The following is a 26,333-nucleotide window of genomic DNA, read 5'->3' as shown; positions in this document are numbered from 1 at the left end:
GCACGATGCTTGTCCTCTATGTTCTCAGCTGACTCCACATCCTCACCTGCACTCGTCGACATGACCTTCGCCCCCACGATGCGCCATCACGAAGCTGCAAGGTCTCCACCGATAATTAATATGGCGTTCGCGTCCAGCCTTGCGCAATCAATATACATAGCGACCAACATCAGGCAGCATCAATACATACACTCGCTTTCCCAATCGTTGTTTGCTATTTCCCGTATTGCAGTTGCACCTCCTATTGTTTGCGATACCTGTGCGACTACCTCTAGAGTTCCCAGCGATCGATAGATGGAAGACAACGACAAGCTTCACTAACTTTCTAGCGCTGTCATGAGCAGTCTCAAGCGTTCGAGGTCTGATCCTCCGCCGCCTATCACCATCGAAGATACGGCAACTGGGGAGCCTCCGCAGCCGTCACCGTCGCCTACTTCACGTATGTGTACACCTTTAGGACCTGGCCTGGTACAGCAAGAGAAAGACAATAGCAATCAAGAGGGTCGTACGATTTAGCATGGTTACCAGCCAGCTAGCGATTAAATGAGTCATTACGATCAACTACTGACTACCTTCAGAGCGAGCTAGGACCTTCGATGTACGCCCGACGTACCAGGAATCACGGCCAGACGTCCGCCAGCGCCGAAACACCACGTTCGGACACAGGCGCAAGCACAGCCCCAACCTACAGTGGCACGAAGAATGGACAGATGAAAGCTGGAGACATGGCCGCGTTTTGCTGATCGACTACGTGGGAAAGGATCACACACCAGAAGGCAGGAGGAAGGTTGTCAGTCAAGAGTTCTGCGATGTGGACAGTCTACGGAGGTTCTATAGGAAGAAGGACCTCTCACAACAGGCCGCACTTCGGGTCATTCATGTACAGAATGCACCTTGGGCGACGCGCTTCTTGCTGGGCAAGTTCAACATCGACGGAAGCCATGACCTCGTAGGCACCACCTTTGGCAGATGGGCTCAGTATGAACGGCCTTTGGTACGAAACAACAAGCCGGTCCCTAATGGAAGGACGTTCCGAGCTCAGCGAGATCCTTGGAGAGGCATCAGTCGCGCCTCATTCAGTTGCGATTACCTGAAGCACTTTCCACGAGGAAAGGTACGGAAGATCAAAAGAGGCACCAAGATGATGGAGCTTAATGGCTACGATGCGGACGAAATGCCTTGTTATACCTACGATGCACTTGTACAGCGTCTTTCAGTTTACGTACAGCTGAGTAACGGCACACCAGGATCAGCAACCGACCCTGATATACCCAATCCATACAACGAAGAAGAGTTCGAGGACTATCAGCGGCTGAAGAAGTCATATGGCGACGTCAACGCAAATGAACATAGGGAAAAGTACATACCCAAGCTCAACACCCTCGACAATGGCAGCACCATCATCGTCTTTGAGAACTCCCAGAGCAGCGATGTTAAGGACACGCTAATCGGAGCGCGACAAGAGATAGAGTCTCGCTGGCGGCGCCTCACATTCTACCTTTCACGTGAAGAAGCCTCCTCGGACGAGACCCTTACCATCGAATGCATGGACTACATCTTGAAGGACATATTCAAGGCCCTCGCCTACAACTGGGACCGTTTCGTTGCCACCTGCGAAACCCACGTGGGCATCCTCGAAGACAAAATCTACGACAACCCTGCCGACGAATCGCGAGATCAGGAACTCTGGAGCAACAGCGCCCTATGGCTCAAAGTCGAGCGTCTCATATGGAAACATCTGGATATGGTAAACGACATGCGCGCGTACATGCACGAACTCGCTGGCGCTGATCCGAAGGAGGATGAGGAGTGGCTAGGCAACACCCCAACCGAGCTCGAACGCCTCACAAAGCAGTGGGAGCGCGACATTATTGGACCTACCAAAGAGCTTGCGGACCTGATGTACAAGAGCGTGGGTATCCGCGACGCTCGCCACTCCCTCCAACTCGGCCTATCCATGTGGCGCCTTAGCTGGATCACGTTCATCTTCTTGCCGCTGACCTTTATATGTGGCTTCTTCGGTATGAACGTCGACACCTTCGAGGGTAACCCGAGTATCAAATGGTTCTTCATCACTGCCATCCCCGTTTTACTCACTGTGCTTATACTGTGGTATGGTGTCAAGCATTCGCTTTCTACACAACGCCAGAACCCGCTCAGAAGGGGCGTGTACGAAGCGCTGTATCACAATCTGGCGACCGAATATCCGCACTTGTGGACAAGACGTGGGCCCAAAGCCGGTCTCACTTTTGTCGGGACATTCGGCCTGATCAAGTGGCGTCTTGTCACTCGATGGTTTGGCAGTGAGAAACTGCAAAAGAGAGGCGACTACAATCCCGCAGTTGATGAGTTCGGCACCTGGTCGCGCATCAAACAGTATCTTGTGAGAAGGTGGCTACCTGAGCTTCGCATCGTCGTCACAGACACACTGCCCCAGAGCCAACGACCTGACAACGAGCGACTAGAGAGCGTGGCAAGTATCGGAAAGGATCTAGGTGCTATTGGCGAGCTCATGAGTATTGCGACGCCTGTTGCGCTGGCTGAGATTGAACCAACTGCCGCCAGCAGACTGCAGCGTCGCATACCAGCCGAACGATTGAAGAGCTTGAGCCCGACGAGGAGTAATAAGAGTGGGAGTGGAAGGCCGAGTAGTGACGGAGCCGCGAGTGGAGTTATGGTTGATGAGAGGGGTGTCAGTGAGGATGAGCGAAGCGGTGATGAAGAGAGGGAATGGGAGACGAAGAGAGCGCGGCAGGAGAGGCAGCAATTAGATGTCCCGTACCAAAGCGGACGGTTGACCTAGATACTCTTATGTATCTGGATGCTATCCCTACTTGAGGTCGCAGAAGATACAAGGATGAGTAGGGCTGAAGGAGCAACCGAGGGAGGGGATGCTGAGTATTCGCCATGTCAAACAATACTATCGACAGTATCAATTTCAAAAGGCTGAGTAGATTTGGAGACCCAAGACACGGAAGAGATCCGAAACGCGACGTCAGACTAGAGATCTGCGTGACAAAGCAGTCGGTCTGGAAAGGCAGCCAAGGCTTACTAACGGCCCGCCTTGTGAGATGATGATAGGCCATGATTATCAAAGTTGAGTGGGACAAGTCAATTCGTGTAGACCGAGAGACCGAAGTAGTTCAAGCTCGCAGCTACAATCACAGCGAGAGCGAAGCAATGATAGTGAAGCTTGTTGACATATAAAGTGCAGGAGGCACTCGCATTCAAACTCCACCAGACCGCAAACACCGGAAGACCAAAGAACACCAATGTCCACTCAAATCACCAAGAAGCTCAAACTCCTCATCACAGGCTTGAATGTCCACGCCGACATTCCAACCTCCTTCCGCGAGCTCTTCGGCACACCCGACGAGATACAAGCCGCAATCACGGCCGACGAGAACCGTATCCGCGACGTAGGCTTTGATGTCACATCCTACCAGATCGACGATACGAAAGCCGAGGCTGGGCTTAAATGGGTCGAGAGCAAGCTTTGCTCGGAGCATTTCGATGGCGTTATGATTGGCTCGGGACTGCGCCTCATTCCAACTCAGACAGTGTTATTTGAAAGTGTTGTGGATGTGTGTAGGAGGATCAAACCGGATGCGGTTTTTATGTTCAATGGCGGGCCAGGGACGAATTGGGAGACGTTGCAGAGAAATTTGAGGAGATTGCAATGAGTGGTGGCCTGTTACAATCAGCAAGAATGCGTCTGGAGTACAAGTCAGCTTCAGAGATCTGGACGCGCGGTATCAATAGGATCACTTGCCTCTGTGCTTCACCTGTTGCACGCCTTCGAGACCAGTCTTTCTTCACTGTTCGAGATCTACAAGCACCTGCCGCTAAGTCTTGTTGTGCGGTCTCTCCGCGAAAACCTCGTGCGCCTTTCATGTGTCTTCTCGTGCATCTCTGCTTTTGCCGGTTCATTTGAGCCTTCCTGTGGCATCTGCCTTCTCTTACGAAGAACCGCTTTCTGTCTCAAAAACAGTTTCGATGCAATCCATGCTCTGTTCGTCCTTCCTTACGGGAACAGGATAGGCAGATAGGTGGGATTGATGGATTTTGACCGAACGGACATTGCTGGTAGGCTTTGTAAACCCATCCTGGACTTAATGCAAAAGTTGGACCTGACAGTGTCTGATTTGTGTGTGAGGCCCTTACATCGTTTTCCATTCTCAACTGCGCCACCTACACCCGTGTCCAGAAACTCAAATCATGGAAGGATCAATTTCCTGGATCTTAAACACATGGAATGATGAGCAGATGCTCTCATGTATCTAAGAAATCATTTGGCATTTTGTTCGACATTTGCCTTACACCGTACTTGTATGATCTGTACCGTCGCAAGGAAGCTACGCTTCTAAAGATCAATAGCATTTGGAAGAGTGAGGCCTTGGGACACGAACGCGCAGCAAGAAGCATATGTGTACTTGATATGTGTCCTAGGTTGCGCGCCCATGAAACGTTGAAGAAGGATAAGACCCTGTGTTGACAAAGTTGGTGATGTTCGACACATCCGTGGATGCGAAGTAGAGAGGGTCACGTGCACGGCGCGTTAGCGAAAGCGGTAAGAGCTGCCAAGCCATCCGCTAACAGCGCCGGGCGCCCACACTCTCGAAATTCGCACGCTTCGAAGTTCCATCGTCGCTACTAACCCACAGCTTCCCGACAACACCACGAGCAAAATCAGTCAAGATGGGAATTGATCTCGACCGCCACCATGTTCGAGACGGGCACCGCAGTATGTGAACCCCCGTCGAGTCGGCGCAGCAATGCGCTGGCGAAGCTGTCCTCTGGACGCAAACATGAAATTTCGCGAGAGCGAAGGTTGACGAGTAAACAGAGGTCCCTAAGTCGACCAACCCCTACGTTAAGCTGTTGGTTCGTCTGTACAAGTTCCTTGCCCGTAAGTCACACCCTCACAGAGCGCGCACGCAAGTTGGAATTGGCGGGCTAACAGCGACGCAGGTCGTACCGATGCGCCCTTCAACAAGGTTGTCCTCCGCCGTCTCATGATGTCCAAGATCAACCGCCCTCCCGTCTCTCTCTCCAAGATCATCGCTACCTCCGCCAACAAGGTCAACGCGAAGACCAACGAGGGAAAGACCGTCGTCATTGTCGGCACCGTCACCGACGACAACCGCCTCCTCGAGCTCCCCAAGCTCTCCGTCGCTGCCCTGCGCTTCACCGCCTCGGCCCGTGCCCGCATTGAGAAGGCTGGTGGTGAGGTCCTCACCATCGACGAGGTTGCCACCCGTTTCCCCACTGGTGCCAACACTCTGCTCCTCCGTGGACCCAAGAACTCCCGTGAGGCCGTCAAGCACTTCGGCTTCGGTCCCCACTCCAACAAGAAGCCCTACATCGAGTCCAAGGGCCGCAAGTTCGAGCGCGCTCGTGGTCGCAGAAGGTCCAGGGGTTTCAAGGTCTAAGCGATTGCTTGAGCTTGAGGTGGAACGATTTCTCTGGGTTGCTGGCGTGGTCACGGTCATGGGAACTGATTTACGAAGCGTGCATCACGGCTGGCATGAGCCCTTGGCTGGTTCACAAAAAGATACTCAATGTCCGTATATGCAATGGACGCACACCAATGAGCACTCGAGGCTCATGGTATTTTCTCATGAATGTACGTTTTCACAGTGACTTGCGTGATGTATAATTTGTGTTGTAGTCAGCGGCATTCAAGAAAAGCGTGCACAGTGAATGGTAGCACCAATGATCGCCACCAGGCACCCTGAAGGCATTCAGCCAGAAATGACGAGGCGTTTTTGGCAACGAAAACACTGCTTAGTCTCCAACCAATTGCAATCTCTCGTCTTCGTTGAAGGGCCGCAAACTAAATTTTCTCGAAGACCCCACATTGAACCAGCCCTGCGCTCCGACCCTGCCCCAATTTCTATACTTACCTAAAGCAGTCATATCAACTTGACTACCTCCACGACTCGTCACAACAACCCAGTATCGCGATTTACCATGGCTGACAACCGCAAGGTCGGCGTGCTCGGAGGTGGCCAGCTCGGCCGCATGCTCATCGAGGCTGCCAACAGACTCAACATTCAAGTGAATGTCCTGGACGCCGCCAACTCCCCGGCAAAGCAGATATCGGCACATGACGGCCACATCGAGGGATCCTTCAAGGATGCAGCCAAGGTCAAGGAGCTCGCTCAAAAATGTGATGTGGTTACCGTTGAAATCGAGCATGTCGACACGCAAATGCTCGAGGAAGTAGCGGGGCAAGTCGTCGTCGAGCCAAGCTGGAAGACATTGCGCGTCATCAAAGACAAGTACGCACAGAAGCAGCACCTTAAAGAGCACGGTGTCGATGTTGCAGAGAGTATTGATTTGGAGGGGAAAGGAGCCGATGGTTTGAAAGAGGTTGGAGTTAAATATGGGTATCCGTACATGCTCAAGAGCAAGACAGAGGCGTACGATGGCAAGGGCAACTTTGTGGTCAAGAGCGAGGGAGATATCGATGCAGCTATCAAAGCACTAGGCGGCCGTCCCTTGTACGCTGAGAAGTGGGCTGACTTCAGTATGGAGTTGGCTGTCATGGTCGTCAAGACTAAGGATGGTGTCCTGTCCTTCCCTACTGTCGAGACAGTCCACGAGGACAGCATCTGCAAGCTCACCTACACTCCTCCCCGCAACGTCTCTTCGAGTATCTCCCAGCGTGCGCAAGACCTCGCCAAGAAAGCTATCGCTGCTTTCGAAGGCAAGGGCGTCTTTGGCGTAGAGATGTTCCTACTCAAGGACGACTCTCTCCTGATCAACGAGATCGCACCCCGCCCACACAACTCAGGTCACTATACTATCGAAGCCTGCCCTATCTCTCAATACGATGCTCACCTACGCGCCATCCTGGACATTCCCATCCAGCCCTACATGCTCCGCCTCAAGGAACCAGCCATTATGCTTAACATCCTGGGCGCAGCAACCCCGGACTCCGACAAGAAGGTTGCTCAGTACGCTATTGAGAACTCTGACGCTTCGGTCCACATGTACGGCAAGGGCGACTCCCGACCCGGACGCAAGATGGGCCACCTCACCATCACACGACCCACACTGCGCGAAGCCGAGCAAGCCATCCAACCTCTCGTTGACTTCGTCGACGAGCAAAAAGGCAACGCCCTCGGGCCCCGTTCTGACGACCCCGAGCCCGAGCCCTTAGTCGCCGTCATCATGGGCTCGGACTCAGACCTGCCCGTGCTAAAAGCCGGACTCCAAATCCTCGAAAAACTTGACATCCCATTCACGACACGCATCACCTCCGCACATCGCACACCGGACTGGCTCCGTACCTTCTCCAAGACCGCGTCCAGCACCTCCCTCCGCGTCATCATCGGCGCAGCAGGCGGTGCCGCCCATCTGCCAGGTATGTGCGCGTCCTGGACCACGCTCCCCGTCATTGGATTGCCTGTGAAAGCGACGCACATGGACGGCTGGGACAGCCTGGTGAGCATGACGCAGATGCCGCGGGGCGAGCCGGTGGCGACGGTGGGGATTAACAATAGCACGAATGCGGCGTTGTTGGCGGTAAGGATTCTAGGGGCAAGTGACAAAGGGGTCAGGGAGAGGCTGAGGGTGTGGATGGAGGGAAATGAGAAGGAGGTTTTGAGAAAGGATGGCGAGTTGTTGGAGAAGGGGTGGAAGCAGTATCTTGTGAGTATGGGTAAATAGATGGGTGAGCTGGAGGCAGGAAAAGGGCTGGGAAGGCTACTAGAGAGAGCGTGAAAGGCGTTGAAGCTAGTCGTCCTTTTCATAGATAGTCGAATTTTCGCCTGATTTGGAGTAAAGTTTGTGAGCTGTATAGTGTCCACAGAATCGATAGGCCTTGGCGTGAGTGCGCTATGATACTTCAATAGATAGATTTTGAGTAGAAAAGCAATGTTAAGTTTCAGGTAGAGCCAGCCCATGTCAACACATGCACAAACACGACATACAGATGTCGTAAGCGCGATCTTCACAGTCCATTACCATTAATTAGCTGAAGAGTATATACCTGATCCAACCCCTTCACAGGCACGGTACTGCGAAGTCTATGTATATACGGCATATAATTCTCTCGATTCACCATCATTGCTCCCTGACATGCGTTTGAACTTGGAGATTGAAATCAGAGAAAACGAAAGAACAGTCCAAAATCGCTGCCTCGTACGCGGAGCCTACAAGAGCCCGCTTGTCTATGCTATCAAACACCAAAACCCAGGCCATCCCAAAGCCACTTCGGCTATAGGATAGAAAAACATGGAAGAAGTAGAACCAAATGTGCTGCTTATATCCCTTAACATCTGCTTTTGGTATGCGACGCTTATGCGCCCTTCTCGCCGAGAACGTGGCCAATGCCGCTCTGAACACCGTTGTAAAGCTTGCCAGTCTGGTCAGGGGCGTAGCGAGGACCAAGGCTGCCGAGAATAAAGAACATGGAGACGACGACACCACCGAAGACAATCAGCTTGCGGAGGGCTGGGCGAGTCTGGCCAAACTCTGCCCACTTCATGCTGCCTGCGCTGAGAGCTTCCTTCATCTTCTCTCCGCCGAGCTTGTAGTAGATAAGGCCACCGAGAGCAATGCTGTAACCGAAAGCCTGGAGGAGGGTGACGGGGTCGCGGAAGAGGAACATGGATGCGAGAACGAGGAGGATGTCCTTCAGTACACCAGAGAGTGTGAGGACGAGAGACGAGGTCTTGCCGATCTGCACTTCTGTTAGCTTGCAAGGTTTGAAGAGATCAGTGAAAAACATACCAAGAAGACAACGGAGACGTTGAGGAGGAAGGCGACACCGGCGTTCGCAACCAGGGTAAGGCCACCAACGCGGTTGATGTCGTTCATTGTTAGGGTGGGCAGCTCAGTGAAGAGCAGAACCATGGAGTTCATGACGGCGCAGGCAGGGGCGTAGTAGTAGAGCGAGACGAGAGGGTCCATCTTGAACTCCTTCGAGCTCAGGATGCGCTCGACCATGACCAGGCGGACGGCTTCAAAGACGATACCAGCGACCTGGAAAAGGAAGCCAACCATGACGAACTGGAGCTCGCCGAACGACGCAATGATAACACCGAGGACGATGAAGGAGACGTTGCCGAGGACCTTGAGGTTCACGGGCGCAATCCCCATGCTCCAGGTTGCGAGCAAGACAGCCACAGGAGTGGTAGCCTGTCCAAATTAGCTTGTGACCACGTTACGTCAATCGTCGCCTGGACGCACCTTGAGCATCTGGATGAAAGCAACACTGAGGTACAGGTATGCCTGGTTACCGCAGATCAAACTCAGACTGAAGAAGAGACCAATTGGCACGATCGCCCGCAGGTACACCTTGCCCGTCATGGGCACCTTCTTTCTTGAGTCGAGGATAGTTGTGAAGCGCGCGAGGATCTGGGTCATGATGGTTGCGAAGACCAAATGCCACGTTGTGAGGAAGATGGGGAACTCTGCGAAAGTTATTAACTTGTCGTCGAGACGGTGCGGGCAGCTGTGACGACGTACGGAACTTTGCAGTGTCCAGAATGTACTTGTTGAAAACGATTGTGCTCGAACTGAGGGTGATCCATGTCCTGCGCGGCGTCAGTAAGTGCTCTCAGTGCTGCAAAAATGCTCCCACATACGCAACGTAGACGGCAGGATGAAAGGAGGCCGGCGCGTTTGGCTTGGGCGTCGGTGCATCTGGGTTCACCGTCGGCAGAACTGGCAGGGCGGTGTCGCGGGCTGCGTCGACCGAGGAGCGGACCTTCTCGTCTTGAGACATATTGGATGTGTATTGGGGGTTGAGTGAGTGAATGGCTGAGGAGAGGTGTCGTCGAGCGCAGTCGTAAATTGAGGTCAAAAGAAGGTGGTCACTGCGCTGGGAACGTCAACACCGGTAAGCAATCGGTGCGATCTGCTGGTGGGAGCGTGGAAGGGGTCTCGTCGCAAAGGGGAGGGACGATGCACAAGGCGTCACACAGGCTGCACTGAAGAGTTGTGTTTTCTTGTGTACTCGCTCGCCGCGCACGGGAGGGAGGCTGGATATAAAAGACGCAGCGCACTAGACACTAAGCAGCACCATGCAGCAGAGGCACCCCAGGACTGTTGGGATTGGGACGAGTAACAGTGACGGGCCAGGCGCGCTAGGGGAGGGAGCGGAGCGGAAATCAGCACGCCTCTCGGTATGGGCGTCACACAGGGGAGGAGCGTAGAGCAAGGGTGGACTCAGTTAGAGTAGGGATGCGCCGTTGCCCAGTAAAGTCTTCGAGAAGCCTTGGTGCAGCCAGGGCAGCTACCGCGAGCCAGATGAGGATTGACGGGAACAGCACGGCTGCGTGCGCGCCAGAGGCGACGTGAAACAGATCTGCCGTGGACCGCTCGTCGTGTACGCGCAAGCAGTTCCCGTAAGTGGACAGCTAATCTGTGCTGAGTTTTACACATTCTCTCAAATCATGGATGGCTCGCGTATTGCTCTGTGCCCAGCAACGCACCCAGCAACACCACCTGTCAACGAGTACGCGTCGAGGGCGGGTCTGCAGTCTGCAGCGCATCATCATGCGGCGAAATAGCCCGACCCCCGAAATAGCATCCGTAAACCTGCAGTCTAGAGGAGGTTAAGTTTTGCAGTGCTGCAACATGTGCTCCCTCGCATAGATTCGGGCAGACAGCTCCCTGGCAAACGCGCTGATTGCAGGGGGGACACTTCGTGATGCTGGATGCTGGATGCTGGCTCTAGATGCTGGCTGGATGGCGCCAGAGTTTTGCAACAGATACCGCAGAGCCTCCCGAGGCCGGCAATAAGGGTCATGCATGTCGTCGTCTCGAGAAAGGTGTGCACAATACACAGTAGAGACTGCAGGGTTGCACTGCTAGCTGCGACCGGCACACGAACATGATGCGTCGTCTATCTGCTGCTGCATGTTCCCACCGTGATTGAGACTCGAAGCTTCACTGCTGCTTCATTCGGCCATGTCTGAGGCCCGTGCCCAAGGGAACCTGCACCATGTGCGGCGACACAGAGGCCACAATGCTCACAACACCTGGACAGCGCTCGAGACACTCGAGACAGCTCCCATTATGTCCCAGCACGATGACCCAGCAGCCAATCAGTGCGCCCACGCTGACATGTCCCGGGAGCAGAGGATTGATGTGCAATGCCCCTTTTCTGGCGGATGCAGCTGCTTGCCTCCCCAGGCGGGCCCGAGTGTTGGAGCACCCTGGACCCGCCCTAAACTTCCCATCGACATCCTTGGCGCGCTTGTTTTATCAGAGAGCTATATTTCACACTACGCCCCGGGCGCCTTTAGCCACTGCTCCACCTGCCCACTGTTCAATTGCCATAACACCTGCTCGATCGCCGAGTAAGAGTACATGCTCAACTACGCCCGCCAAACATTGAAGAGAGTCCCCAGTTTCCAAGAGCTTCTACAAGGCAAGATGGGATCCAACAAGGAGGAAATGTACGTTCACCGCCTCCCCACATGTCATCCCACCAGACTCGAACTGACAACAGCACAGCAACGTCGACGTGCTCGTCATCGGCGCCGGACCTACCGGTCTGGGAGCAGCAAAGCGCCTTCACCAGATTGTACGTTCGAGGAGACGGACTTGGTAGTGGGGCAACTGCTAACAAGCATCAGGATGGCCCCTCATGGCTGATCGTCGACTCGAACGAGACTCCCGGAGGTCTTGCCTCTACTGATACCACACCTGAGGGCTTCGTGAGTATACATATGGTCAATTGAATCATTGCCGTATTAGTTCTAACATTGCGGCAGCTCTACGATGTTGGTGGCCATGTCATCTTCTCCCACTACAAGTACTTCGACGACGTTATCGACGAGGCGCTCCCCAAGGAGGACGACTGGTTCACACACCAGCGTATCTCCTACGTCCGCTGCAAGCAGCAATGGGTCCCCTACCCCTTCCAGAACAACTTGTCCATGTTGAACAAGGAGGACCAGGCGAAGTGTGTTGACGGTCTGATCGACGCTGCCCTCGAGGCCCGCGTGGCCAACACAAAGCCTAAGGACTTCGACGAGTGGATTATGCGACAGATGGGTGTTGGTATCGCCGACCTCTTCATGAGGCCTTACAACTACAAGGTCTGGGCTGTGCCCACCACCAAGATGCAGTGCGCATGGCTCGGTGAGCGTGTCGCTGCACCCAACGTCAAGGGTGTTATCAACAACATCATTCACAACAAGACCGCAGGAAACTGGGGTCCCAACGCTACCTTCAAGTTCCCCGCCAGAGATGGAACTGGTGGTATCTGGATTGCCGTCGCAAACACACTCCCCAAGGAGAAGACCAGCTATGGCGAGAACAGCACAGTCACAAAGGTTGAGGCGGACGCCAAGCGCGTCACATTGAAGGATGGCCGGGTTGTCAAGTACAACAAGCTCATCAACACCATGGCTGTCGATGCCCTTGTTGACGCGATGGGTGACAAGGAGCTCCAGACTCTCAGCAAGGACCTGTTCTACTCCAGCACCCACGTCATTGGTGTCGGTCTCCGTGGCGAGCGACCGGAGCGCATCGGTGACAAGTGCTGGCTGTACTTCCCCGAGGACGACTGCCCATTCTACCGTGCTACCATCTTCTCTAACTACTCGCCCTACAACCAGCCCCAGAAAGACGTCAAGCTGGCTACACAGCAACTCGCCAACGGCTCCAAGCCCAAGTCCACCGAGCCCCAGGAGGGACCTTACTGGTCGATCATGTTGGAGGTTTCCGAGTCTAGCATGAAGCCTGTTGACCAGGAGAACATGCTCAAGGACTGCATCCAGGGTCTCATCAACACTGAGATGATCAAGCCTGAGGACGAGATCGTATCCACCTACCACCGCCGCTTCGATCACGGTTACCCCACTCCCTCGCTCGAGCGTGAGGGTGTCCTCACAAAGCTTCTCCCCGCTCTCCAGGACAAGGGCATCTACTCGCGTGGTCGCTTCGGTTCATGGCGTTACGAGGTCGGTAACCAGGACCACTCGTTTATGTTGGGTGTAGAGGCCGTTGACCACATCGTCAACGGCGCTGTCGAACTTACTCTCAACTACCCTGACTTCGTCAATGGCCGCAAGAACGAGGAGCGCCGCCTTCAGGATGGTGCTCAGATCTTCAAGAAGGTCGGCCAGAACTACCTGAACAAGCAAGAGTAAACTGTTTGCAGGGTTAGACTTTGATGAGCGAACATGACTTTGGGACATTACGGGATACCACATATCAGCATCTGGGGTTTGGGAACAGGCAGGAGTTCGCATTGTATGCTAAGACTTTTTGGTAGATAGCAAGCATGCGCTGCATTGAGTTCATGCTACGTTTCAAGCTAAAGCAGCCGCGTTTACAAAAGCATCGCAATAGACGTTGTGTCTTCTCGACTCTAATACCTTTTGCGTCACTATCTTGTTTATTCTCATATCTGCACAATTGCTAATCAGAAGCCTGCTGTTCTTCATGCTTGCTCACCACAAGCCCCACCCAAATACGAAGTTCCACAATTCTGCACCGTAGTAATTTCAAGCTTTCACGACGTCACCACCTCCTGCGGTATCCCTTGTCGATCTCGGCTCATAAGCTGGCCTTGTCGCACCAACCGATCAACCCTTGACTGCAGACCCTGATTCAAGCAGCCTTGTTTCCACGCCGTGAAACACAGGCAAGATCGCTCAACGGGCCGACCGACACACGGCAGACGCGTGTTACTGCGGGTACCACCGAGATGTAAGGGCTGCCAAACGGTCGCTGATCATGTGTTCCAAGGTTGACACCAAGGAAGACCGAGACTTTGGGGGGACGGTTTGAAGAGGACAGATTACCGATACGTATGGGTGTAGATAGGGATTGTTGGGTTTGTGGAGATTTGCCGGTGCTGGACGGCCGCGATCAAGGTGGTGACTGACGCGCAAATGGGGATGCTGAGAGAAAGAAATGTGATGAGGTGCGAGTCAGAACACTGTGATCACTGATCGCACGTGCCTCCGGTATTGGTGAGGTTGACATGCAAGATCGAGACACGCGTCGAGGATACAGTCTTGCACGATACGAAAGGAATCGTACTGCGTGTCATTTGTCTTGCATCTCGACTTCTTGTAGAAGGACAGATGTAGTCACGAACTTCCTCATCAGCTCTACTCTCGCACACCTGCGTCAATGTTTGACGAATCTACCGCTGTGCGTCTTGACTTATTCTTTACTGCCCTTTGCTCGCACGGAACTTCCTCAACACCTCCCTCTCCTCCTCATTCTGAGCCACACTCTCCTCGTCACCAACAGCGAGCTTCTGATGCTTCCACTGCTTTCCACTCGCGCCATAATCAGCACTGACCTGCGCATCACCCACAATCACCCACTTGTAGATACACAATCCCTCCAATCCAACAGGTCCACGCGAGTGAATCTTGTTCGTAGAAATACCAACCTCGGTACCAAAGCCGTAGCGCTGGCCATCGGCCATGCGGGTCGAGGTGTTCCAATACACAGATGACGAGTCAACAGCAGCGAGGAACGAGCGCGCAGTGAATTCGTCGTTGGTGAGGATGGCGTCGGTGTGGTGGGAGCCGTGGGCGTTGATATGTGAGATTGCTTCGGCGACGGAAGGCACGGTTTTGATGGCGATGATGTAGTCGAGGAATTCGGTGTCGAAGTCTTCGGGGCCAGCGGTCTGGAGCAGAGTTGATGAGTGCGAGTCAAGCTTGCTCTGGAGGGTGGTGAGAGAGGTTGAGTCGCATCGCAGAGATACACCTTTCTTGAGGAGGGCATCGGCAACGACGGGCAGCGTTGTGCTGAGCGCAGATTCTTCGACAATGAGTTGCTCGGTCGCGTTGCAGCCAGCTGGGTATGAGCACTTTGCGTCGATGATGATCTTGACTGCCTTCTCGGCAGGGTAGTCGTTCGTCAGGTATATCGAGCAGATGCCGTCTGCGTGGCCCAAAACAGGGATGGCTGTAGAGTCCTTAACGTAGCGGACAAGCTTGTTGCCGCCTCGAGGAATGCACAAGTCGATGTAAGTGTCTAACTTGAGGAGGTCGGCAATGACATCGTGAGTCTGGACGAGCTGCAGACAACTGGAAGGGACTGCTGTGGACGATAGAGCCTTGGAGATGATGGATGCAATGGCTGCAAAGCTGTTGCTGGATTCTCGTCCACCCTTCAGAATAGCTGCGTTTCCGGACTTGATGGCTAATGCGGAGATGTTGGCGATGACTTCAGGGCGAGCTTCGAAGATGATCAAAAGTACGCCAATGGGACATGTGATCCGTGAGAGAGTGAGGTTGTCATCGAGCAATGTCTTTGCGGTTGTCTTGTTGACTGCGTAATGTTAGTGTTTGCTGGAGGCTGTAATCTCAATTGATTCAATTTGAGATGAACGTATTTGCAAGATTGCGTGAAGTTTCGGTGAACTCGGATGCGAACATACTTGGGTCTTCCAATGCCACCACATCGAGAATGCCTTGAAGCATGTCCTCATACTTGCCCGGCTTCCCCAGGTCTAACCTCTTCACCAGACTTGCGCTAAGTGTTCCACCAGCTGCAGCCTTATTTGCGGCCTCGAGATCCTTAGCATTGGCTGCTAGCACCTCCTCTTTGCCATCTGCTAGCGCCTCGTGGATTGCAATCAATGCGGCATTGCGCTCCTTGGTCTTCAGAACAGCAAGTGTTCTTGAGCCTTCCCTAGCCGACTGAGCAATATCTAGTGGTGTTGCGTTCGTGAGAGACATGGCCGCGTGATGTTACTTCAGATGTTCCTGGCTCGTAACTTGACGATAGTTCGTAGTGCCCGCGTGACTCAGAATTGCTGAATAAGGGAGATATAATCCTTCAACTTCAACGTATGCAGGGTCTCCTCGGCTCAGGGCGCTATCGACGATCTAGGGGTAAATCGTATGCGGATGCAGCGGTGTCCAAATTTAGACACGTAAAGATCTGTATGGATTTGATGGAGGTGAGGGGTCCAGATGTAGCGCTTGTGGCAAAAATGGCCCGTGTCCGTCCCATCACCACACGCGCAACATCAATATCCTACACTATCGAATGAATTGAAAGGATGAAAGCCATACTCCTCAAATCGCAATGACATCATACTTTGTTCCTACCATTGTTCGTATTTGCTGGCCAGCTGCTACTAGGCCCCGGCAAGCGCGACAGAGGAGGTTGGTCCCAGCCTTCTTTTTGTTGTCGACTAGGTTACGACCTTCCAGCCTCGTCATTGTTGGCCATTACCCATGCACCGAACAGCGTGCCGCGCTCTTGGGGCCTTGATTATCGACTAACACGTAGGTTGCAGGATGTAGGATGGCTGGCGGTAATCTTGTCAGCATATATCTGCAGGCTTACATGGCCTGTCACAAACATTACACCATTGACTCTCCACCTCTCAATCGCTGAACAGCATTAACGTTACTACATTATACCTTCACTTACACATTTAGCAGCACACACTCGCTATCTCGACATCACTACGTTGGTTGCTCGATACAACTGTGCTACAACTTCCACGCGGCGGCCTTTGTTGGCATCGATCGTTAACATACTACTCCACACAATCAACATGCGCTCCACGATAAGAGCTTTCGCGGCCCTCGCCTCGGCAGCATGCCTCATTTCTCCCTCGACCGCCCAAACATACACCAACTGCAACCCTACAGTACGAACCGACTGCCCAGCCGACTCAGCGCTCGCTCGCACTGTTAACATCGACCTGAGCTCTGCGTCTGACAGCTTCACACCCCAATCGAACCCCACATACAGCAAAGATGGTGTCTCATTCACCATCTCCAACTCTGGCGATGCACCTCAACTCACATCGAAGTGGTACATCATGTTCGGCAAGGTCGACGTCGTCCTGAAGGCGGCACCCGGAGCAGGCATAGTCAGCAGCTTCGTCATGCAGTCTGACACACTCGACGAGATCGACTGGGAGTGGCTCGGTTCAGATCCAGACGAGGTTCAGACCAACTACTTCGGCAAGGGTCAAACCACCTCCTACAACCGTGGTGCGTTCCATGCAGATGTTGGCAGCCAGGATAGTTTCAAGACATATACCATCGAATGGACTCCCGAGCAGATTGTCTGGCAGATCGATGGAAAGACTGTTCGAAGTCTTGAGCCTGCCAACGCCGAGAACCAGTACCCTCAGACACCCATGCAGATTAAGTTTGGTGCTTGGGCTGGTGGTGACCCAAGCAACGCCGCTGGTACTATCGAGTGGGCTAGAGGTCCCACAGACTACACCAAGGGTCCCTTCACCATGACAGTCAAGTCCCTCAAGGTCCAGGACTATTCTACTGGAAGCACATACACCTACGGCGACACCAGCGGAACCTGGCAGACCATCAAGTCCAATGGTGGTGTGATCTACTCAGGTGGTGACAAGCCTATCAACAGCGACTCACCTCAGATCACTGCGACTGCAACTGGCGCTCCTCTTCCATTCATTCCTTCAAGGACTTCGTCGGACTACGAGCGACCGAGCGTGTACCCCTGGATTCCTGGTACATCCTCGGCCACTCCTGAGCCTACCTTTGGCAACTACCCCGGGCTTCCGAGCGGGTGGACTGTCTCTGATAGCGGCAAAGTCATTCCACCCAGCTCAGCTCCTGTCAGTAAGCCTAGTGTGCACTCTCCAATACTCATAAATTGTATGCTAACAGTGAATCACAGCCATCCCCTCTCGCTTCCTCTACGGCATCGCCTGCAGCTTCGCAGCCGGCCTATTCTGGCGATTCTAAGCCTCTGATCTGGACTGGCTACGATGACCGCGGTTTCACTACCATCTACACCTCCTACTCCGGCACTACTCAAGCTCAGCTTCCTGCAACTGTAGCTGCTGCGCAGCCTATCTCTATTACCAAGATCAACGCTGATCTAGCATTGGAGAGCAACGCTGCTGAGACCGCTCCTCCTGTTCCAAAAGCCAATACTGGCGCAACACTTATAGCCGTCTGTGGTGCTAGCATCCGTGGCGCTGGTCTTGCCAGTCTCCCGTTCTTCTCTATGGCATTGATGGGACACAGATGGTAAAACTGTTCCCGCTTTTGGCGACCACTTCTGGTATTTGCGCAATTTTTTTTTGTTCACGGTTGTATTAGCGTGGGAGTTTGCATGGATCAAGATCAAGGTTTGTGTTGCATTTACAGCGTGCCCAGCGTTAAGACTGGGAGCATCGTGGAAGCTCTAGATAGAGACGGATCCCTCGATGGATTAATAGTTGATGATCACGATGATCGATGTATAGATACGAGAAACGAGCTATGGCTTAGTAGATAATGCAAGCAAACGATGTACATGACTTCAATTTTTCTTACGTCCAGAGTATGTTCTCTTCGAAACTCTATCTCTTCTCTGCCAAAAGCATTCAGCACTCCGCCATCTCACCAACCTTACTAAAGTCCTTAGGGATAACCCCCACTTCCACAGCCTCCTTATAACTCCACCGCCAATCCCCACCAAGCTCAGTCTTCCAACTCCAAAACACCCACCCCTTCTGCTTCTCATATGCCCTTACCTGCGCCGCCCACCACCTTCTATACCACCCATGATTCTCCTTTCTGGTCGGTGAAAACTCATCACTCCATTCCTTCTCCTGCTTGACAGCCAGACTCCACTCCCCAATAATCAGTGGCTTATTGTTTTCCTCTGACGGAAACGTGTCGCCGCATGAAGCATTCAGGTAGTCGGCTTTTGTGGGAGGGATGGAGGAGTAGGTTAGGTAGCGGTGGGTGTCGAGTGCGAGGTTGAAGGTTGAATTGGGGAGGGAGTGAAGAGGGTTTCCCGCGCCCCAGGCTGAGGACATCATCTGGATTGTTAGGGCGTGGGATTCGGGGATGCTGAGGGAGGATTCGGTGGAGCGGATTGTGGTGTACGCTTTAGGGTAGCAGGAGGATATTAGGGAGGCGTGGTTGGGCTCGGGTTCATTGAGAACTTCCAATATGAAGGTGGTTTTGTACTGGTCGTGCGTGTGGATGCGCTCGGTCATGTTGCGGAGGAAAGTGCATGCGCGGTTGTAGTTGTCTGGGGAGTAGAATCCTGTGTTCTCGGTTGTCTGGACGTTTCAGTGGCTGAATAAGTCGTTAGAGCGAGAGAAGGGCTTACATGGCCAGTGAACGCGTTGTTGGGAGCCTGCACACCCGGTGCACCGTGTAGGTCCAAGATCACGCTGATGTTGTGTGAACCTGCCAGTCCGACGACTTTGTCGAGATACTTCATGCCGCCTCGAGGCCAGTTCTCGCCTGGAGCGATAGTCTCTTCTACGAACCAGTGCCCAACGGGGATCCTCACAGTGTTCAGCCCATACTCCTTCATCTTGTCGAAGTCCTCGGCGGTGATGAAAGTGTCCCAGTGCTTTTGAAAGGCGGTGTCTGCTCTCTCTTGACCAAGGGATGCAACGCAGTCCCATTCTGATTTTGCGTTGCCGCAGCCCATAGACTTCCATGTTTGGCTGGACATCCATGGCTCGACGATGAAGAAGGAACCAAGATTTACACCGCGAATCTTGTGGTTCGGTAGAGCGGCGAGGGTCTTGGAGATCACGGCAAATAACGTAGTGAGTAAGGTGAGTTTGGCCATGGTGATCAAGAGGGAAAGCAGTGAAAGATCTCAGCCTGAAAGCTAGTCGACAGCCGCCAAGCAGGCGTTTAAGTAGTCGAACAGTTATTGGAGGTGGTGAGCGGAGTCGGAGGAGGTGGAGATTGGAAGTGTGAAAGAGCGTTGGTGGTGAACGGCCTACAATGTGAGGAATTGAAGTCCAGATCAGGCCTTTTACTTTCATCGACGCCCCAGGCGGCGCGCCACACCTTCACTTCTGTGGTTTGCGATTGGTATTAGAGCGGTAAGGCGTACGTGCGTTTGCTCGTGGCTTTTGTGCGGGTGAATATGCATGGTGTCTTGATACAGGATGCAGCTGACCACGAGGATGTGGTGAACCTAGGATCCTGACTTGAGCGAGCAGAAGCATTGGAACGGAAGGTAAGGCTGCCTTGTCAGTGTTTGATCTAGGTAGAATTGTACAAAGCCACAGAAGTGCATTTGCGTTGCTCTCGTGTAGTGCTGCGAAGTTCTTGTTTGCGACTTCCATCGAGGTGCGAGAGGCAGTCAAGGGGGTAACAAATGGCTGACCGATCACGCACGGCCTGATGGTGAGTTTCGTGGAGGTATTCGCATTGTAATTACCAGTATCCTACAAGAAGAACGCACGATCGCTCATTCGTTGAGCCATCACGAAGTATGATTATGGCAGTTAGATGAACCTTTTTGGTGAACCCGGCAGGCGCCACTGAAACCAACGCCGTGAAAAGTGGTGATAAAGACAAGCCGCAGAAGTATATGAGCCGATGTCGAACAAACAGGTTCACGAGCTCGAAAGTAAAATATCAAGACCGCAAGGAGCTCAGAAGTCCATGTCTCTTGCTGGAGGATGCCGGTATCGCCGCACGTACCGAAGACGTTCCCAAGCCCACCCGTGTCGAAGCTGAGAAATATGCCGAAGGCGTTCCTGATCAAGGTACCCATGACGTTCCTGTAGCTCAAGTACCCAGGACAATTCTCGTATTCGTAAAAGAATATCTGTGCTTGATCCTCCTCGAAGCCTGACTTGCGGGTTCTATCCGCGACCGCCGCCGTAGGGCTGGTGTCGGAAGTTGTTGGTTCTACCACCACCTCGGTAGTTGGCACCCGGCTTGCCTGCATTCTTTGGGCCCGTGGGCGCGTTGATAGGTGCGGCGCTGGGTCCGGTAGGGGGCTGTGAGGAGCCTTGACGCTGGCGGTTGTTATTCTGGTGCTTAAAGCCACCGCGGCCGCCACCAGGGCCAGATGGGATGGAGGGCTGAGGGGCATCGTCGTACATGCCTTCCCAACTCGTAGGTCCACCCTGACCTCCATAACCACCTGACTGCTGTTGGCGCCGGGCTTGCTGTTGCTCGTATTTTTGTTGTTCGAAGGCTAGTTGTTCTTGAGCTGTGTACGCTGGACGAGGACCTCCGCCCATCATACCTTGTTCGTTGCCGCCGTTGAAGCCGCCGCCGCCTTGTTGCATCATCTGCTGCTGCTGCATCTGTTGCATCTGTTGCATTTGCTGCATCTGCATTGGGTTCATGCCACCACCCATGTTCTGTGGGTTCGGGCTGCCGTTGCCGCGGTTCATGCCTCCTCCCATCATCTGCTGCATGTTCTGCATCTGCTGCATCTGCATCGGGTTCATTCCCCCCATGCCGCCCATAGCACCTGGCATGCCGCCACCGCCAGCAGCAAGCTGTTGTTGCATCTGCTGGAAGTACTGCTGCATTCGCTGCCAGTATTGTGCCATCATGGCGGGGGTCATGCCGGCGTTGCCGCCTTGCTGTTGCTGGTTGTTCTGGTTATCGTAGCTTCCATTACCATTACCTCCATCACGGTTACCGAACTTATTGTTGCGGCCGAACTTCTTGTCATCTTCGCCATCTCGCATGTTGCCTCGAGGCTGGGCGCGCTTGACTTCGATCGGCTTGCCGAGGATCTGGAGGGGTTGCTTCAGTGTTGCGTCTACTGCTGCATCACCGTCAAACGTAACGAAACCGAAACCGCGTGGCCTGCCTGTCTCTTTGTCCATCATGAGTGTGGCATCGACAACGCGGCCGAACTGCTTGAAGAAGTTTGTGAAGTCCTCCTCGGTTGCCTCCTGGCTAACACCGCCAACGAAGATCTTGCTGGTTCGCTCCTGCTCTTCCCTAGGAATAGCTCTCTTGGGGTCGATCTGTCACATTGTCAGTTGGTCGCTTCTGCTGGTGAGCAGCAACATACAATCTTGCCATCGAGATAGTGCTCCTTGACCATGACAGTGTTGACGCATTTGGGGTCTCTGAAGGTAAGGAAACCAAAGCCTCGCGAGCGGCCAGTTGCGGAGTCGCGCATGACGGTACATTCGCTGACCTCACCAAACTGCGTGAAGTAGCCTTTGAGAGAGTCTATTTGGCTGTCAGTACAGTGTTTCAAGTAAGATATTGAGCAGAAGAGCGTAAGGCGCTGCAAAAGCGTGCTGGTTGTAGGCGTACCTTCTGTTGTCTCCCAGTTTAGGCCACCGATGAACATCTTACTATCACGTTGTCAGTATATCGTTTCAGGAACCATCTCAAACAGTAAGCAGTTGGTTTGCAATAGGACAGGCGCATCATGAGTAGTAGGACTTCTTGCATAGGCTGTTCGACCAGTGACATAGTCGTTGCAGGTTGTTGCCGGACTTAAAGAGCTCCATGGTTGCTGCCATTGCTGTTTGTTTTCGATTTGCATTCGGTTCGCAGCGACGTCAAGCACGCCTCGAGGTCGAGAGTGAACGTGAGCTTGAATAATGCGAGTGACGGATGGCTTTGGACAATTCGTGCGACAAGTATGTCGGTATCCAACGACTAGGTCGTTCCCTGGTGGGATTGATCCGGTTGGATGACTGAGCATGCATGTGTCGAGGGCCGGCAGCTGAACCGTTTGCCGCTAGTGTTCCAAATGAACAGCGTTGATTGTAATCGTCATGACGTTGGGTACCGGTCCTGCGAGCCTTTGGTGCCGTAATATTTGGTCCTTCTCGCTCACAACATTTGTAGTACATCTTTGTCGAAGGCCAATCGCGTGATGCCGCAATTGCGAGGGTCGTTAAGCGAGGGTGGTGTCTGCGCCGCACCTTGTCCAGCATGTCGAACTCGTGGCGTATGCCCAATCAGACCAGGGCGGAGTGCATTCCAAATACTGAGTATCCACCACGCGTGCAGCAAGTAGAGGCAGTCTGTCCTGTAATAGGCACAGTGTGTTCGGATGAAGCGTCTGTGTTCTGCTACGGAGTCGAGCGCTGACGTCTGAAACAGAACATCGCGCAGCTCGACGGACTATCCTCAGCTTGCGTTGTTGGTACGCGCTATCAAGTACCTAGGTATTTATCGACAAGAGGCGCTGCCAAATTTTTCCGGCAAGCTGCGATAGTCCTCGCGTAAGGCGTACTGATGGGCGGTCTGAGTATAGCATAGCCGTCGACTATCCGCATTCCAGCTCATTCCTTCAACTTATGATCGCGATGTTGCTGCCAGCCTCCTCGAGGGCGCTCGAACCGCGAGCTTCTGGCATGCAAAGCCCACATCCTCTTTCACTTCGATGCCAAACTTCAAGCAATCTTGGTGTGGATGCAACACGTGCCCAGTGAATCCTCGACACGGCTTGCGCGACCCTTGCGATTCCCATGTTGGGTTCTACCGAGCCTCTTACAGTCCGGGACCATTGGTAACAATACATGCCCTTTAGCTTGCTGGACTTGAGGAGATGACTGGAATGTGATACTCATAGGCTTTCCAGGAAGCCCTTTTTTTTTTACCTTGTGATGCGCCTGATTATGAACATGAAACTTCAAATGAGAGACTTACCCGTCCTCCTTCACGTTGATGGGACCGTAGTTATCATCGTCGTTCTGACCGTTATCGTACGACTGGTGACCTCCATTGTTGTACGCAGACCCGTCCATGTTCGTGTCATCACCACCGGCGGCAGGCTCTTGCCATGATGGCGCAGCATCTTGTGGTGTTTCTTGCGGTGGGGCGCTCTGTGGCTCTGCTTTTCCCTCTGGTTCGGCCTTGGGCGGTGCGGCTGCTGCCGGTGTCGACTTCGATGCAGGCTCATCATCGTAGCTGAGTCGGTGTTAGCAAAGACTCGGACCAGCTGCCAGCAACGTGGCGCTTCGTGCAGAACGTGACATACAGATCGTCGAAGAGGTCCTCCTCCTGGTAGTCGGCCATAGTGATGGTGCGGTGAAGGTTGGTGTAATGGAAAGAATGGAAAGAAGTCGCGTGGTAGTCGACCTTCACTCGGACCGGTCGGCACTAGAGTGGGGGGGAAGTGAATAGAAGAAATGGGTGGTGAGCAAGCGATGGCCGCAAAGCAATTGCTCGGGGTTTGGGCAGGTCGAGTGTTCAGGTCGCAAAGCTTGGAGTGCGCAGAGCTTGACGACAGGGTGTGGTGATGAGGCAGGCGCGCTATTTTAGCGCAAGAGAGCCGCAGCCGGGGACGTGCCTTCTAGCTCGGTGTTCCAAACGGGCAGACAAGTGTCAAGCGGGGTGAGCGTGATGCCCCATATTCGACATATGCGCACACTGCAGCCAGGATGAAGAAGCAACAGCAGGTATGGTTCAGTTACTTCCATTCCTTGGTCACGTGCTAATTTGTTGTCTCTCCAGGAAATGGTCCAGGTCGGTTCGTGCACTTCCACTTGGCCGCAGGCGTCATAGCATCGAGGGTAGCTAACATGTCGTTTTGCTGCCAATAGACCGCTCTGCGTGAGTTTGCCAGGCCTTCAGCGCATACTGTATGTAATCGCTGACATAATGTGCGCAGTTCCAATTCTCCCTTCTGGCGAACTACCTCCAACACCTCGAACACATCGACACAAAGCAAGAAGATCATCGGCGCGTCATATTCGCACGCTGACATACTCAACTTCAATTCTTTGTGAGCCGTTCATGCGCAGTGTACATCAGATCAGCTGACTTAAGTAGGAACATATCTGGCTCCAATTCGCGCCCTCGAACGCCGCCATCAGCTGGTCATAGCTGCGAGTCCAGCACCGCGCCGCACCGAACAAGCAGTAACATATCACCACGACCTACCCGGGAAACCTACAGTAGTTTTCTGCGCCAGTCTAACAATGACTGGGGTGCCGACGACGAGGACGATGGTGACATCATGTTCGAGGACGATGAGGATGAGTTTGGTCTTCCCAGCATAGCAAATGCTCGAAGAAAGGGACGACGGAAAGAACCATCAAAGGGGAAAGATCTGGGAGGGACCTACGCACATACCAGGAATGGGTTGGGCTCTGCGGGTTCGACAGCATGGCGAAGCATAGACAGCGGTGACATTGCTGAAGAGCGAGGCATCCCTAGCTACCCCACGGCGAAGAAGATCGAAGGAAAGATACTCCGACCGCAATATCAGGAAATCTTGCGCGACCCAGCGAACTCAATGCATCTTATCGAGCATCCCTCCGTACCACCCAACGCCACCGCAAAGCAAGTCGAAGAGCATTCTGCCCGGACAACTCGTATAAACAAGTTCAAGAGGATATTACAGGCAAGCACAATATCTCTGTCAGATTTGCGCGATTCAGCGTGGTCAGGAGTGCCATCTGAGGTGCGTGCAATGACATGGCAGGTTCTGTTGGGTTACCTGCCCACCAGCAGCGAACGAAGAGTAGCAACACTGGAGCGCAAAAGGAAAGAGTACTTGGAAGGCGTTCGCCAAGCTTTCGAGAAAGGTACTTCAGGCAGCACTGGCGCTGTTGCGGCTGGTATAGCGGGTACCTCATCGTTTCCATCGACCATTCGTGGGCGAGGACGAGGTCTAGACGAAGCTATCTGGCATCAAATCAGCATCGATGTACCGCGGACAAACCCTCATCTTGAGCTATACAGCTACGAAGCAACACAAAGATCACTAGAGAGGATACTGTACGTCTGGGCTATACGGCACCCCGCTTCCGGCTATGTACAGGGCATCAACGATCTCGTCACGCCGTTCTGGCAGGTCTTCCTTGGTGCCTACATCTCGGATCCTGACATTGAATTCGGGATGGACCCTGGACAGCTGCCCAAACAAGTTCTAGATGCAGTCGAAGCCGACTCGTTCTGGTGTTTAACAAAGCTTCTTGACGGGATACAAGACAATTACATCGCACATCAGCCAGGAATCCAGCGACAAGTGGCGAGCCTGCGAGATCTTACTACACGCATCGATGATGGCTTGGCGAAACATCTGCAGAACGAAGGTGTCGAGTTCATACAGTTCAGCTTCCGGTGGATGAACTGTCTGCTGATGCGCGAGATATCCGTCAAGAATACAATCCGGATGTGGGACACGTATCTGGTGAGTATAATCGTGTCCTTTTCTCGTAGTGCCCTACTAACACGTGACAGGCTGAAGAAGACGGTTTCTCATCCTTCCATCTTTACGTATGCGCAGCTTTCCTCGTCAAATGGTCTGACCAGCTGCGGAAGATGGACTTCCAGGAGGTGATGATGTTCCTGCAATCGCTGCCAACAAAGCAATGGACTGAAAAGGACATCGAACTGCTTCTGAGCGAAGCGTTCATTTGGCAGAGTCTGTTCAAGGGAAGTGGTGCGCACTTGAAGAACACAAGCTCAAGAGGAATTGGCATGGGTCCTGACTTCTAGGAAACGTTGGTGATGTTGCAAACGCCGAGATGACCTACTTGTACATAATCCGCTAATGTACTACATAATGATCACAACGATAACATCGATATGTCAATCACAGTTGACTCGGCATATCACCGACCGATGATATAGCTCCTGCCGGATAATGCATGTTGTATCCGGATAACATCTTCGAAGAGCGGAGGAACCCCGCCGCTA

At 53.3% G+C, this 26,333-nt stretch overlaps 11 protein-coding genes across 11 annotated transcripts; 7 read left to right on the top strand and 4 right to left on the bottom strand.

Moving 5' to 3' along the window:
• Positions 1-336: 336 nt before the first annotated feature.
• On the top strand, positions 337-2,803 carry BU25DRAFT_385272 (uncharacterized protein; the record flags this gene model as incomplete). Its single annotated transcript, XM_033704359.1, has 2 exons — positions 337-419; positions 589-2,803. 2 exons carry the CDS (start codon positions 337-339, stop codon positions 2,801-2,803), a joined length of 2,298 nt encoding a protein of 765 aa, XP_033565906.1.
• A 389-nt stretch (positions 2,804-3,192) lies between these two features.
• Positions 3,193-3,803, top strand: BU25DRAFT_407355 (uncharacterized protein). The gene has a single exon (XM_033705510.1). The coding sequence runs from the start codon at positions 3,273-3,275 to the stop codon at positions 3,681-3,683; it is 411 nt and encodes a 136-aa protein (XP_033565905.1). The 5' UTR covers positions 3,193-3,272; the 3' UTR covers positions 3,684-3,803.
• An 835-nt stretch (positions 3,804-4,638) lies between these two features.
• Positions 4,639-5,626, top strand: BU25DRAFT_407354 (ribosomal protein L18e). Its single transcript, XM_033705509.1, has 3 exons — positions 4,639-4,744; positions 4,847-4,909; positions 4,972-5,626. Exons 1-3 carry the CDS (start codon positions 4,699-4,701, stop codon positions 5,430-5,432), a joined length of 570 nt encoding a protein of 189 aa, XP_033565904.1. The 5' UTR covers positions 4,639-4,698; the 3' UTR covers positions 5,433-5,626.
• Positions 5,627-5,893: 267 nt separating this feature from the next.
• Positions 5,894-7,784, top strand: BU25DRAFT_360268 (phosphoribosylaminoimidazole carboxylase). The gene has a single exon (XM_033703665.1). The coding sequence runs from the start codon at positions 5,974-5,976 to the stop codon at positions 7,675-7,677; it is 1,704 nt and encodes a 567-aa protein (XP_033565903.1). The 5' UTR covers positions 5,894-5,973; the 3' UTR covers positions 7,678-7,784.
• A 176-nt stretch (positions 7,785-7,960) lies between these two features.
• On the bottom strand, positions 7,961-10,125 carry BU25DRAFT_407353 (TPT-domain-containing protein). Its single transcript, XM_033705508.1, has 5 exons — positions 9,600-10,125; positions 9,481-9,548; positions 9,202-9,425; positions 8,743-9,150; positions 7,961-8,692 (listed from the first exon to the last, which is right to left on the bottom strand). The coding sequence occupies exons 1-5, from the start codon at positions 9,737-9,739 to the stop codon at positions 8,309-8,311; spliced, it is 1,224 nt and encodes a 407-aa protein (XP_033565902.1). The 5' UTR covers positions 9,740-10,125; the 3' UTR covers positions 7,961-8,308.
• An 877-nt stretch (positions 10,126-11,002) lies between these two features.
• On the top strand, positions 11,003-13,343 carry BU25DRAFT_195290 (UDP-galactopyranose mutase-like protein). The gene is made up of 4 exons (XM_033701038.1): positions 11,003-11,417; positions 11,476-11,545; positions 11,598-11,678; positions 11,736-13,343. Exons 1-4 carry the CDS (start codon positions 11,329-11,331, stop codon positions 13,116-13,118), a joined length of 1,623 nt encoding a protein of 540 aa, XP_033565901.1. The 5' UTR covers positions 11,003-11,328; the 3' UTR covers positions 13,119-13,343.
• Positions 13,344-14,149: 806 nt separating this feature from the next.
• On the bottom strand, positions 14,150-15,677 carry BU25DRAFT_332933 (gamma-glutamyl phosphate reductase GPR; the record flags this gene model as incomplete). Its single annotated transcript, XM_033702464.1, has 2 exons — positions 14,150-15,267; positions 15,377-15,677. The coding sequence occupies 2 exons, from the start codon at positions 15,675-15,677 to the stop codon at positions 14,150-14,152; spliced, it is 1,419 nt and encodes a 472-aa protein (XP_033565900.1).
• An 830-nt stretch (positions 15,678-16,507) lies between these two features.
• Positions 16,508-18,030, top strand: BU25DRAFT_360259 (glycoside hydrolase family 16 protein; the record flags this gene model as incomplete). The annotated part of the gene is made up of 2 exons (XM_033703664.1): positions 16,508-17,557; positions 17,620-18,030. The coding sequence occupies 2 exons, from the start codon at positions 16,508-16,510 to the stop codon at positions 17,977-17,979; spliced, it is 1,410 nt and encodes a 469-aa protein (XP_033565899.1). The 3' UTR covers positions 17,980-18,030.
• Positions 18,031-18,313: 283 nt separating this feature from the next.
• Positions 18,314-19,672, bottom strand: BU25DRAFT_385254 (glycoside hydrolase family 5 protein; the record flags this gene model as incomplete). The annotated part of the gene is made up of 2 exons (XM_033704358.1): positions 19,051-19,672; positions 18,314-19,000 (listed from the first exon to the last, which is right to left on the bottom strand). The coding sequence occupies exons 1-2, from the start codon at positions 19,522-19,524 to the stop codon at positions 18,314-18,316; spliced, it is 1,161 nt and encodes a 386-aa protein (XP_033565898.1). The 5' UTR covers positions 19,525-19,672.
• Positions 19,673-20,552: 880 nt separating this feature from the next.
• On the bottom strand, positions 20,553-22,127 carry BU25DRAFT_195261 (RNA-binding domain-containing protein). The gene is made up of 3 exons (XM_033701037.1): positions 21,984-22,127; positions 21,733-21,896; positions 20,553-21,685 (listed from the first exon to the last, which is right to left on the bottom strand). The coding sequence occupies exons 1-3, from the start codon at positions 22,018-22,020 to the stop codon at positions 20,558-20,560; spliced, it is 1,329 nt and encodes a 442-aa protein (XP_033565897.1). The 5' UTR covers positions 22,021-22,127; the 3' UTR covers positions 20,553-20,557.
• A 1,940-nt stretch (positions 22,128-24,067) lies between these two features.
• BU25DRAFT_437405 (RabGAP/TBC) lies at positions 24,068-26,210 on the top strand (the record flags this gene model as incomplete). The annotated part of the gene is made up of 5 exons (XM_033709002.1): positions 24,068-24,085; positions 24,141-24,160; positions 24,298-24,411; positions 24,459-25,824; positions 25,875-26,210. 5 exons carry the CDS (start codon positions 24,068-24,070, stop codon positions 26,130-26,132), a joined length of 1,776 nt encoding a protein of 591 aa, XP_033565896.1. The 3' UTR covers positions 26,133-26,210.
• Positions 26,211-26,333: the final 123 nt, after the last annotated feature.

Source organism: Macroventuria anomochaeta (genome assembly GCF_010093625.1).
Source record: "Macroventuria anomochaeta strain CBS 525.71 unplaced genomic scaffold BU25scaffold_4, whole genome shotgun sequence".
In the NCBI taxonomy this organism is placed as follows: domain Eukaryota; kingdom Fungi; phylum Ascomycota; class Dothideomycetes; order Pleosporales; family Didymellaceae; genus Macroventuria; species Macroventuria anomochaeta.
Note: the sequence above shows the minus strand (reverse complement) of the source record. Positions and strands in the feature narration are given on the sequence as shown.

Excerpts from the sequence above, each read along its gene's own strand:
- BU25DRAFT_407355 (XM_033705510.1), top strand. The coding sequence starts at position 3,273 with ATGTCCACTCAAATCACCAAGAAGCTCAAACTCCTCATCACAGGCTTG.
- BU25DRAFT_407354 (XM_033705509.1), top strand. The coding sequence starts at position 4,699 with ATGGGAATTGATCTCGACCGCCACCATGTTCGAGACGGGCACCGCA. Across the intron at positions 4,745-4,846 it reads TGTTCGAGACGGGCACCGCA|AGGTCCCTAAGTCGACCAAC; the intron begins GTATGTGAACCC and ends ACGAGTAAACAG. Across the intron at positions 4,910-4,971 it reads TCTGTACAAGTTCCTTGCCC|GTCGTACCGATGCGCCCTTC; the intron begins GTAAGTCACACC and ends ACAGCGACGCAG.
- BU25DRAFT_360268 (XM_033703665.1), top strand. The coding sequence starts at position 5,974 with ATGGCTGACAACCGCAAGGTCGGCGTGCTCGGAGGTGGCCAGCTCGGC.
- BU25DRAFT_407353 (XM_033705508.1), bottom strand. The coding sequence starts at position 9,739 with ATGTCTCAAGACGAGAAGGTCCGCTCCTCGGTCGACGCAGCCCGCGAC. Across the intron at positions 9,151-9,201 it reads CTTTCATCCAGATGCTCAAG|GCTACCACTCCTGTGGCTGT; the intron begins GTGCGTCCAGGC and ends TAATTTGGACAG. Across the intron at positions 8,693-8,742 it reads ACGTCTCCGTTGTCTTCTTG|ATCGGCAAGACCTCGTCTCT; the intron begins GTATGTTTTTCA and ends ACAGAAGTGCAG.
- BU25DRAFT_195290 (XM_033701038.1), top strand. The coding sequence starts at position 11,329 with ATGCTCAACTACGCCCGCCAAACATTGAAGAGAGTCCCCAGTTTCCAA. Across the intron at positions 11,418-11,475 it reads GGATCCAACAAGGAGGAAAT|CAACGTCGACGTGCTCGTCA; the intron begins GTACGTTCACCG and ends ACAACAGCACAG. Across the intron at positions 11,546-11,597 it reads CAAAGCGCCTTCACCAGATT|GATGGCCCCTCATGGCTGAT; the intron begins GTACGTTCGAGG and ends AACAAGCATCAG.
- BU25DRAFT_195261 (XM_033701037.1), bottom strand. The coding sequence starts at position 22,020 with ATGTTCATCGGTGGCCTAAACTGGGAGACAACAGAAG. Across the intron at positions 21,897-21,983 it reads AAACTGGGAGACAACAGAAG|ACTCTCTCAAAGGCTACTTC; the intron begins GTACGCCTACAA and ends ACAGCCAAATAG. Across the intron at positions 21,686-21,732 it reads ACTATCTCGATGGCAAGATT|ATCGACCCCAAGAGAGCTAT; the intron begins GTATGTTGCTGC and ends ACAATGTGACAG.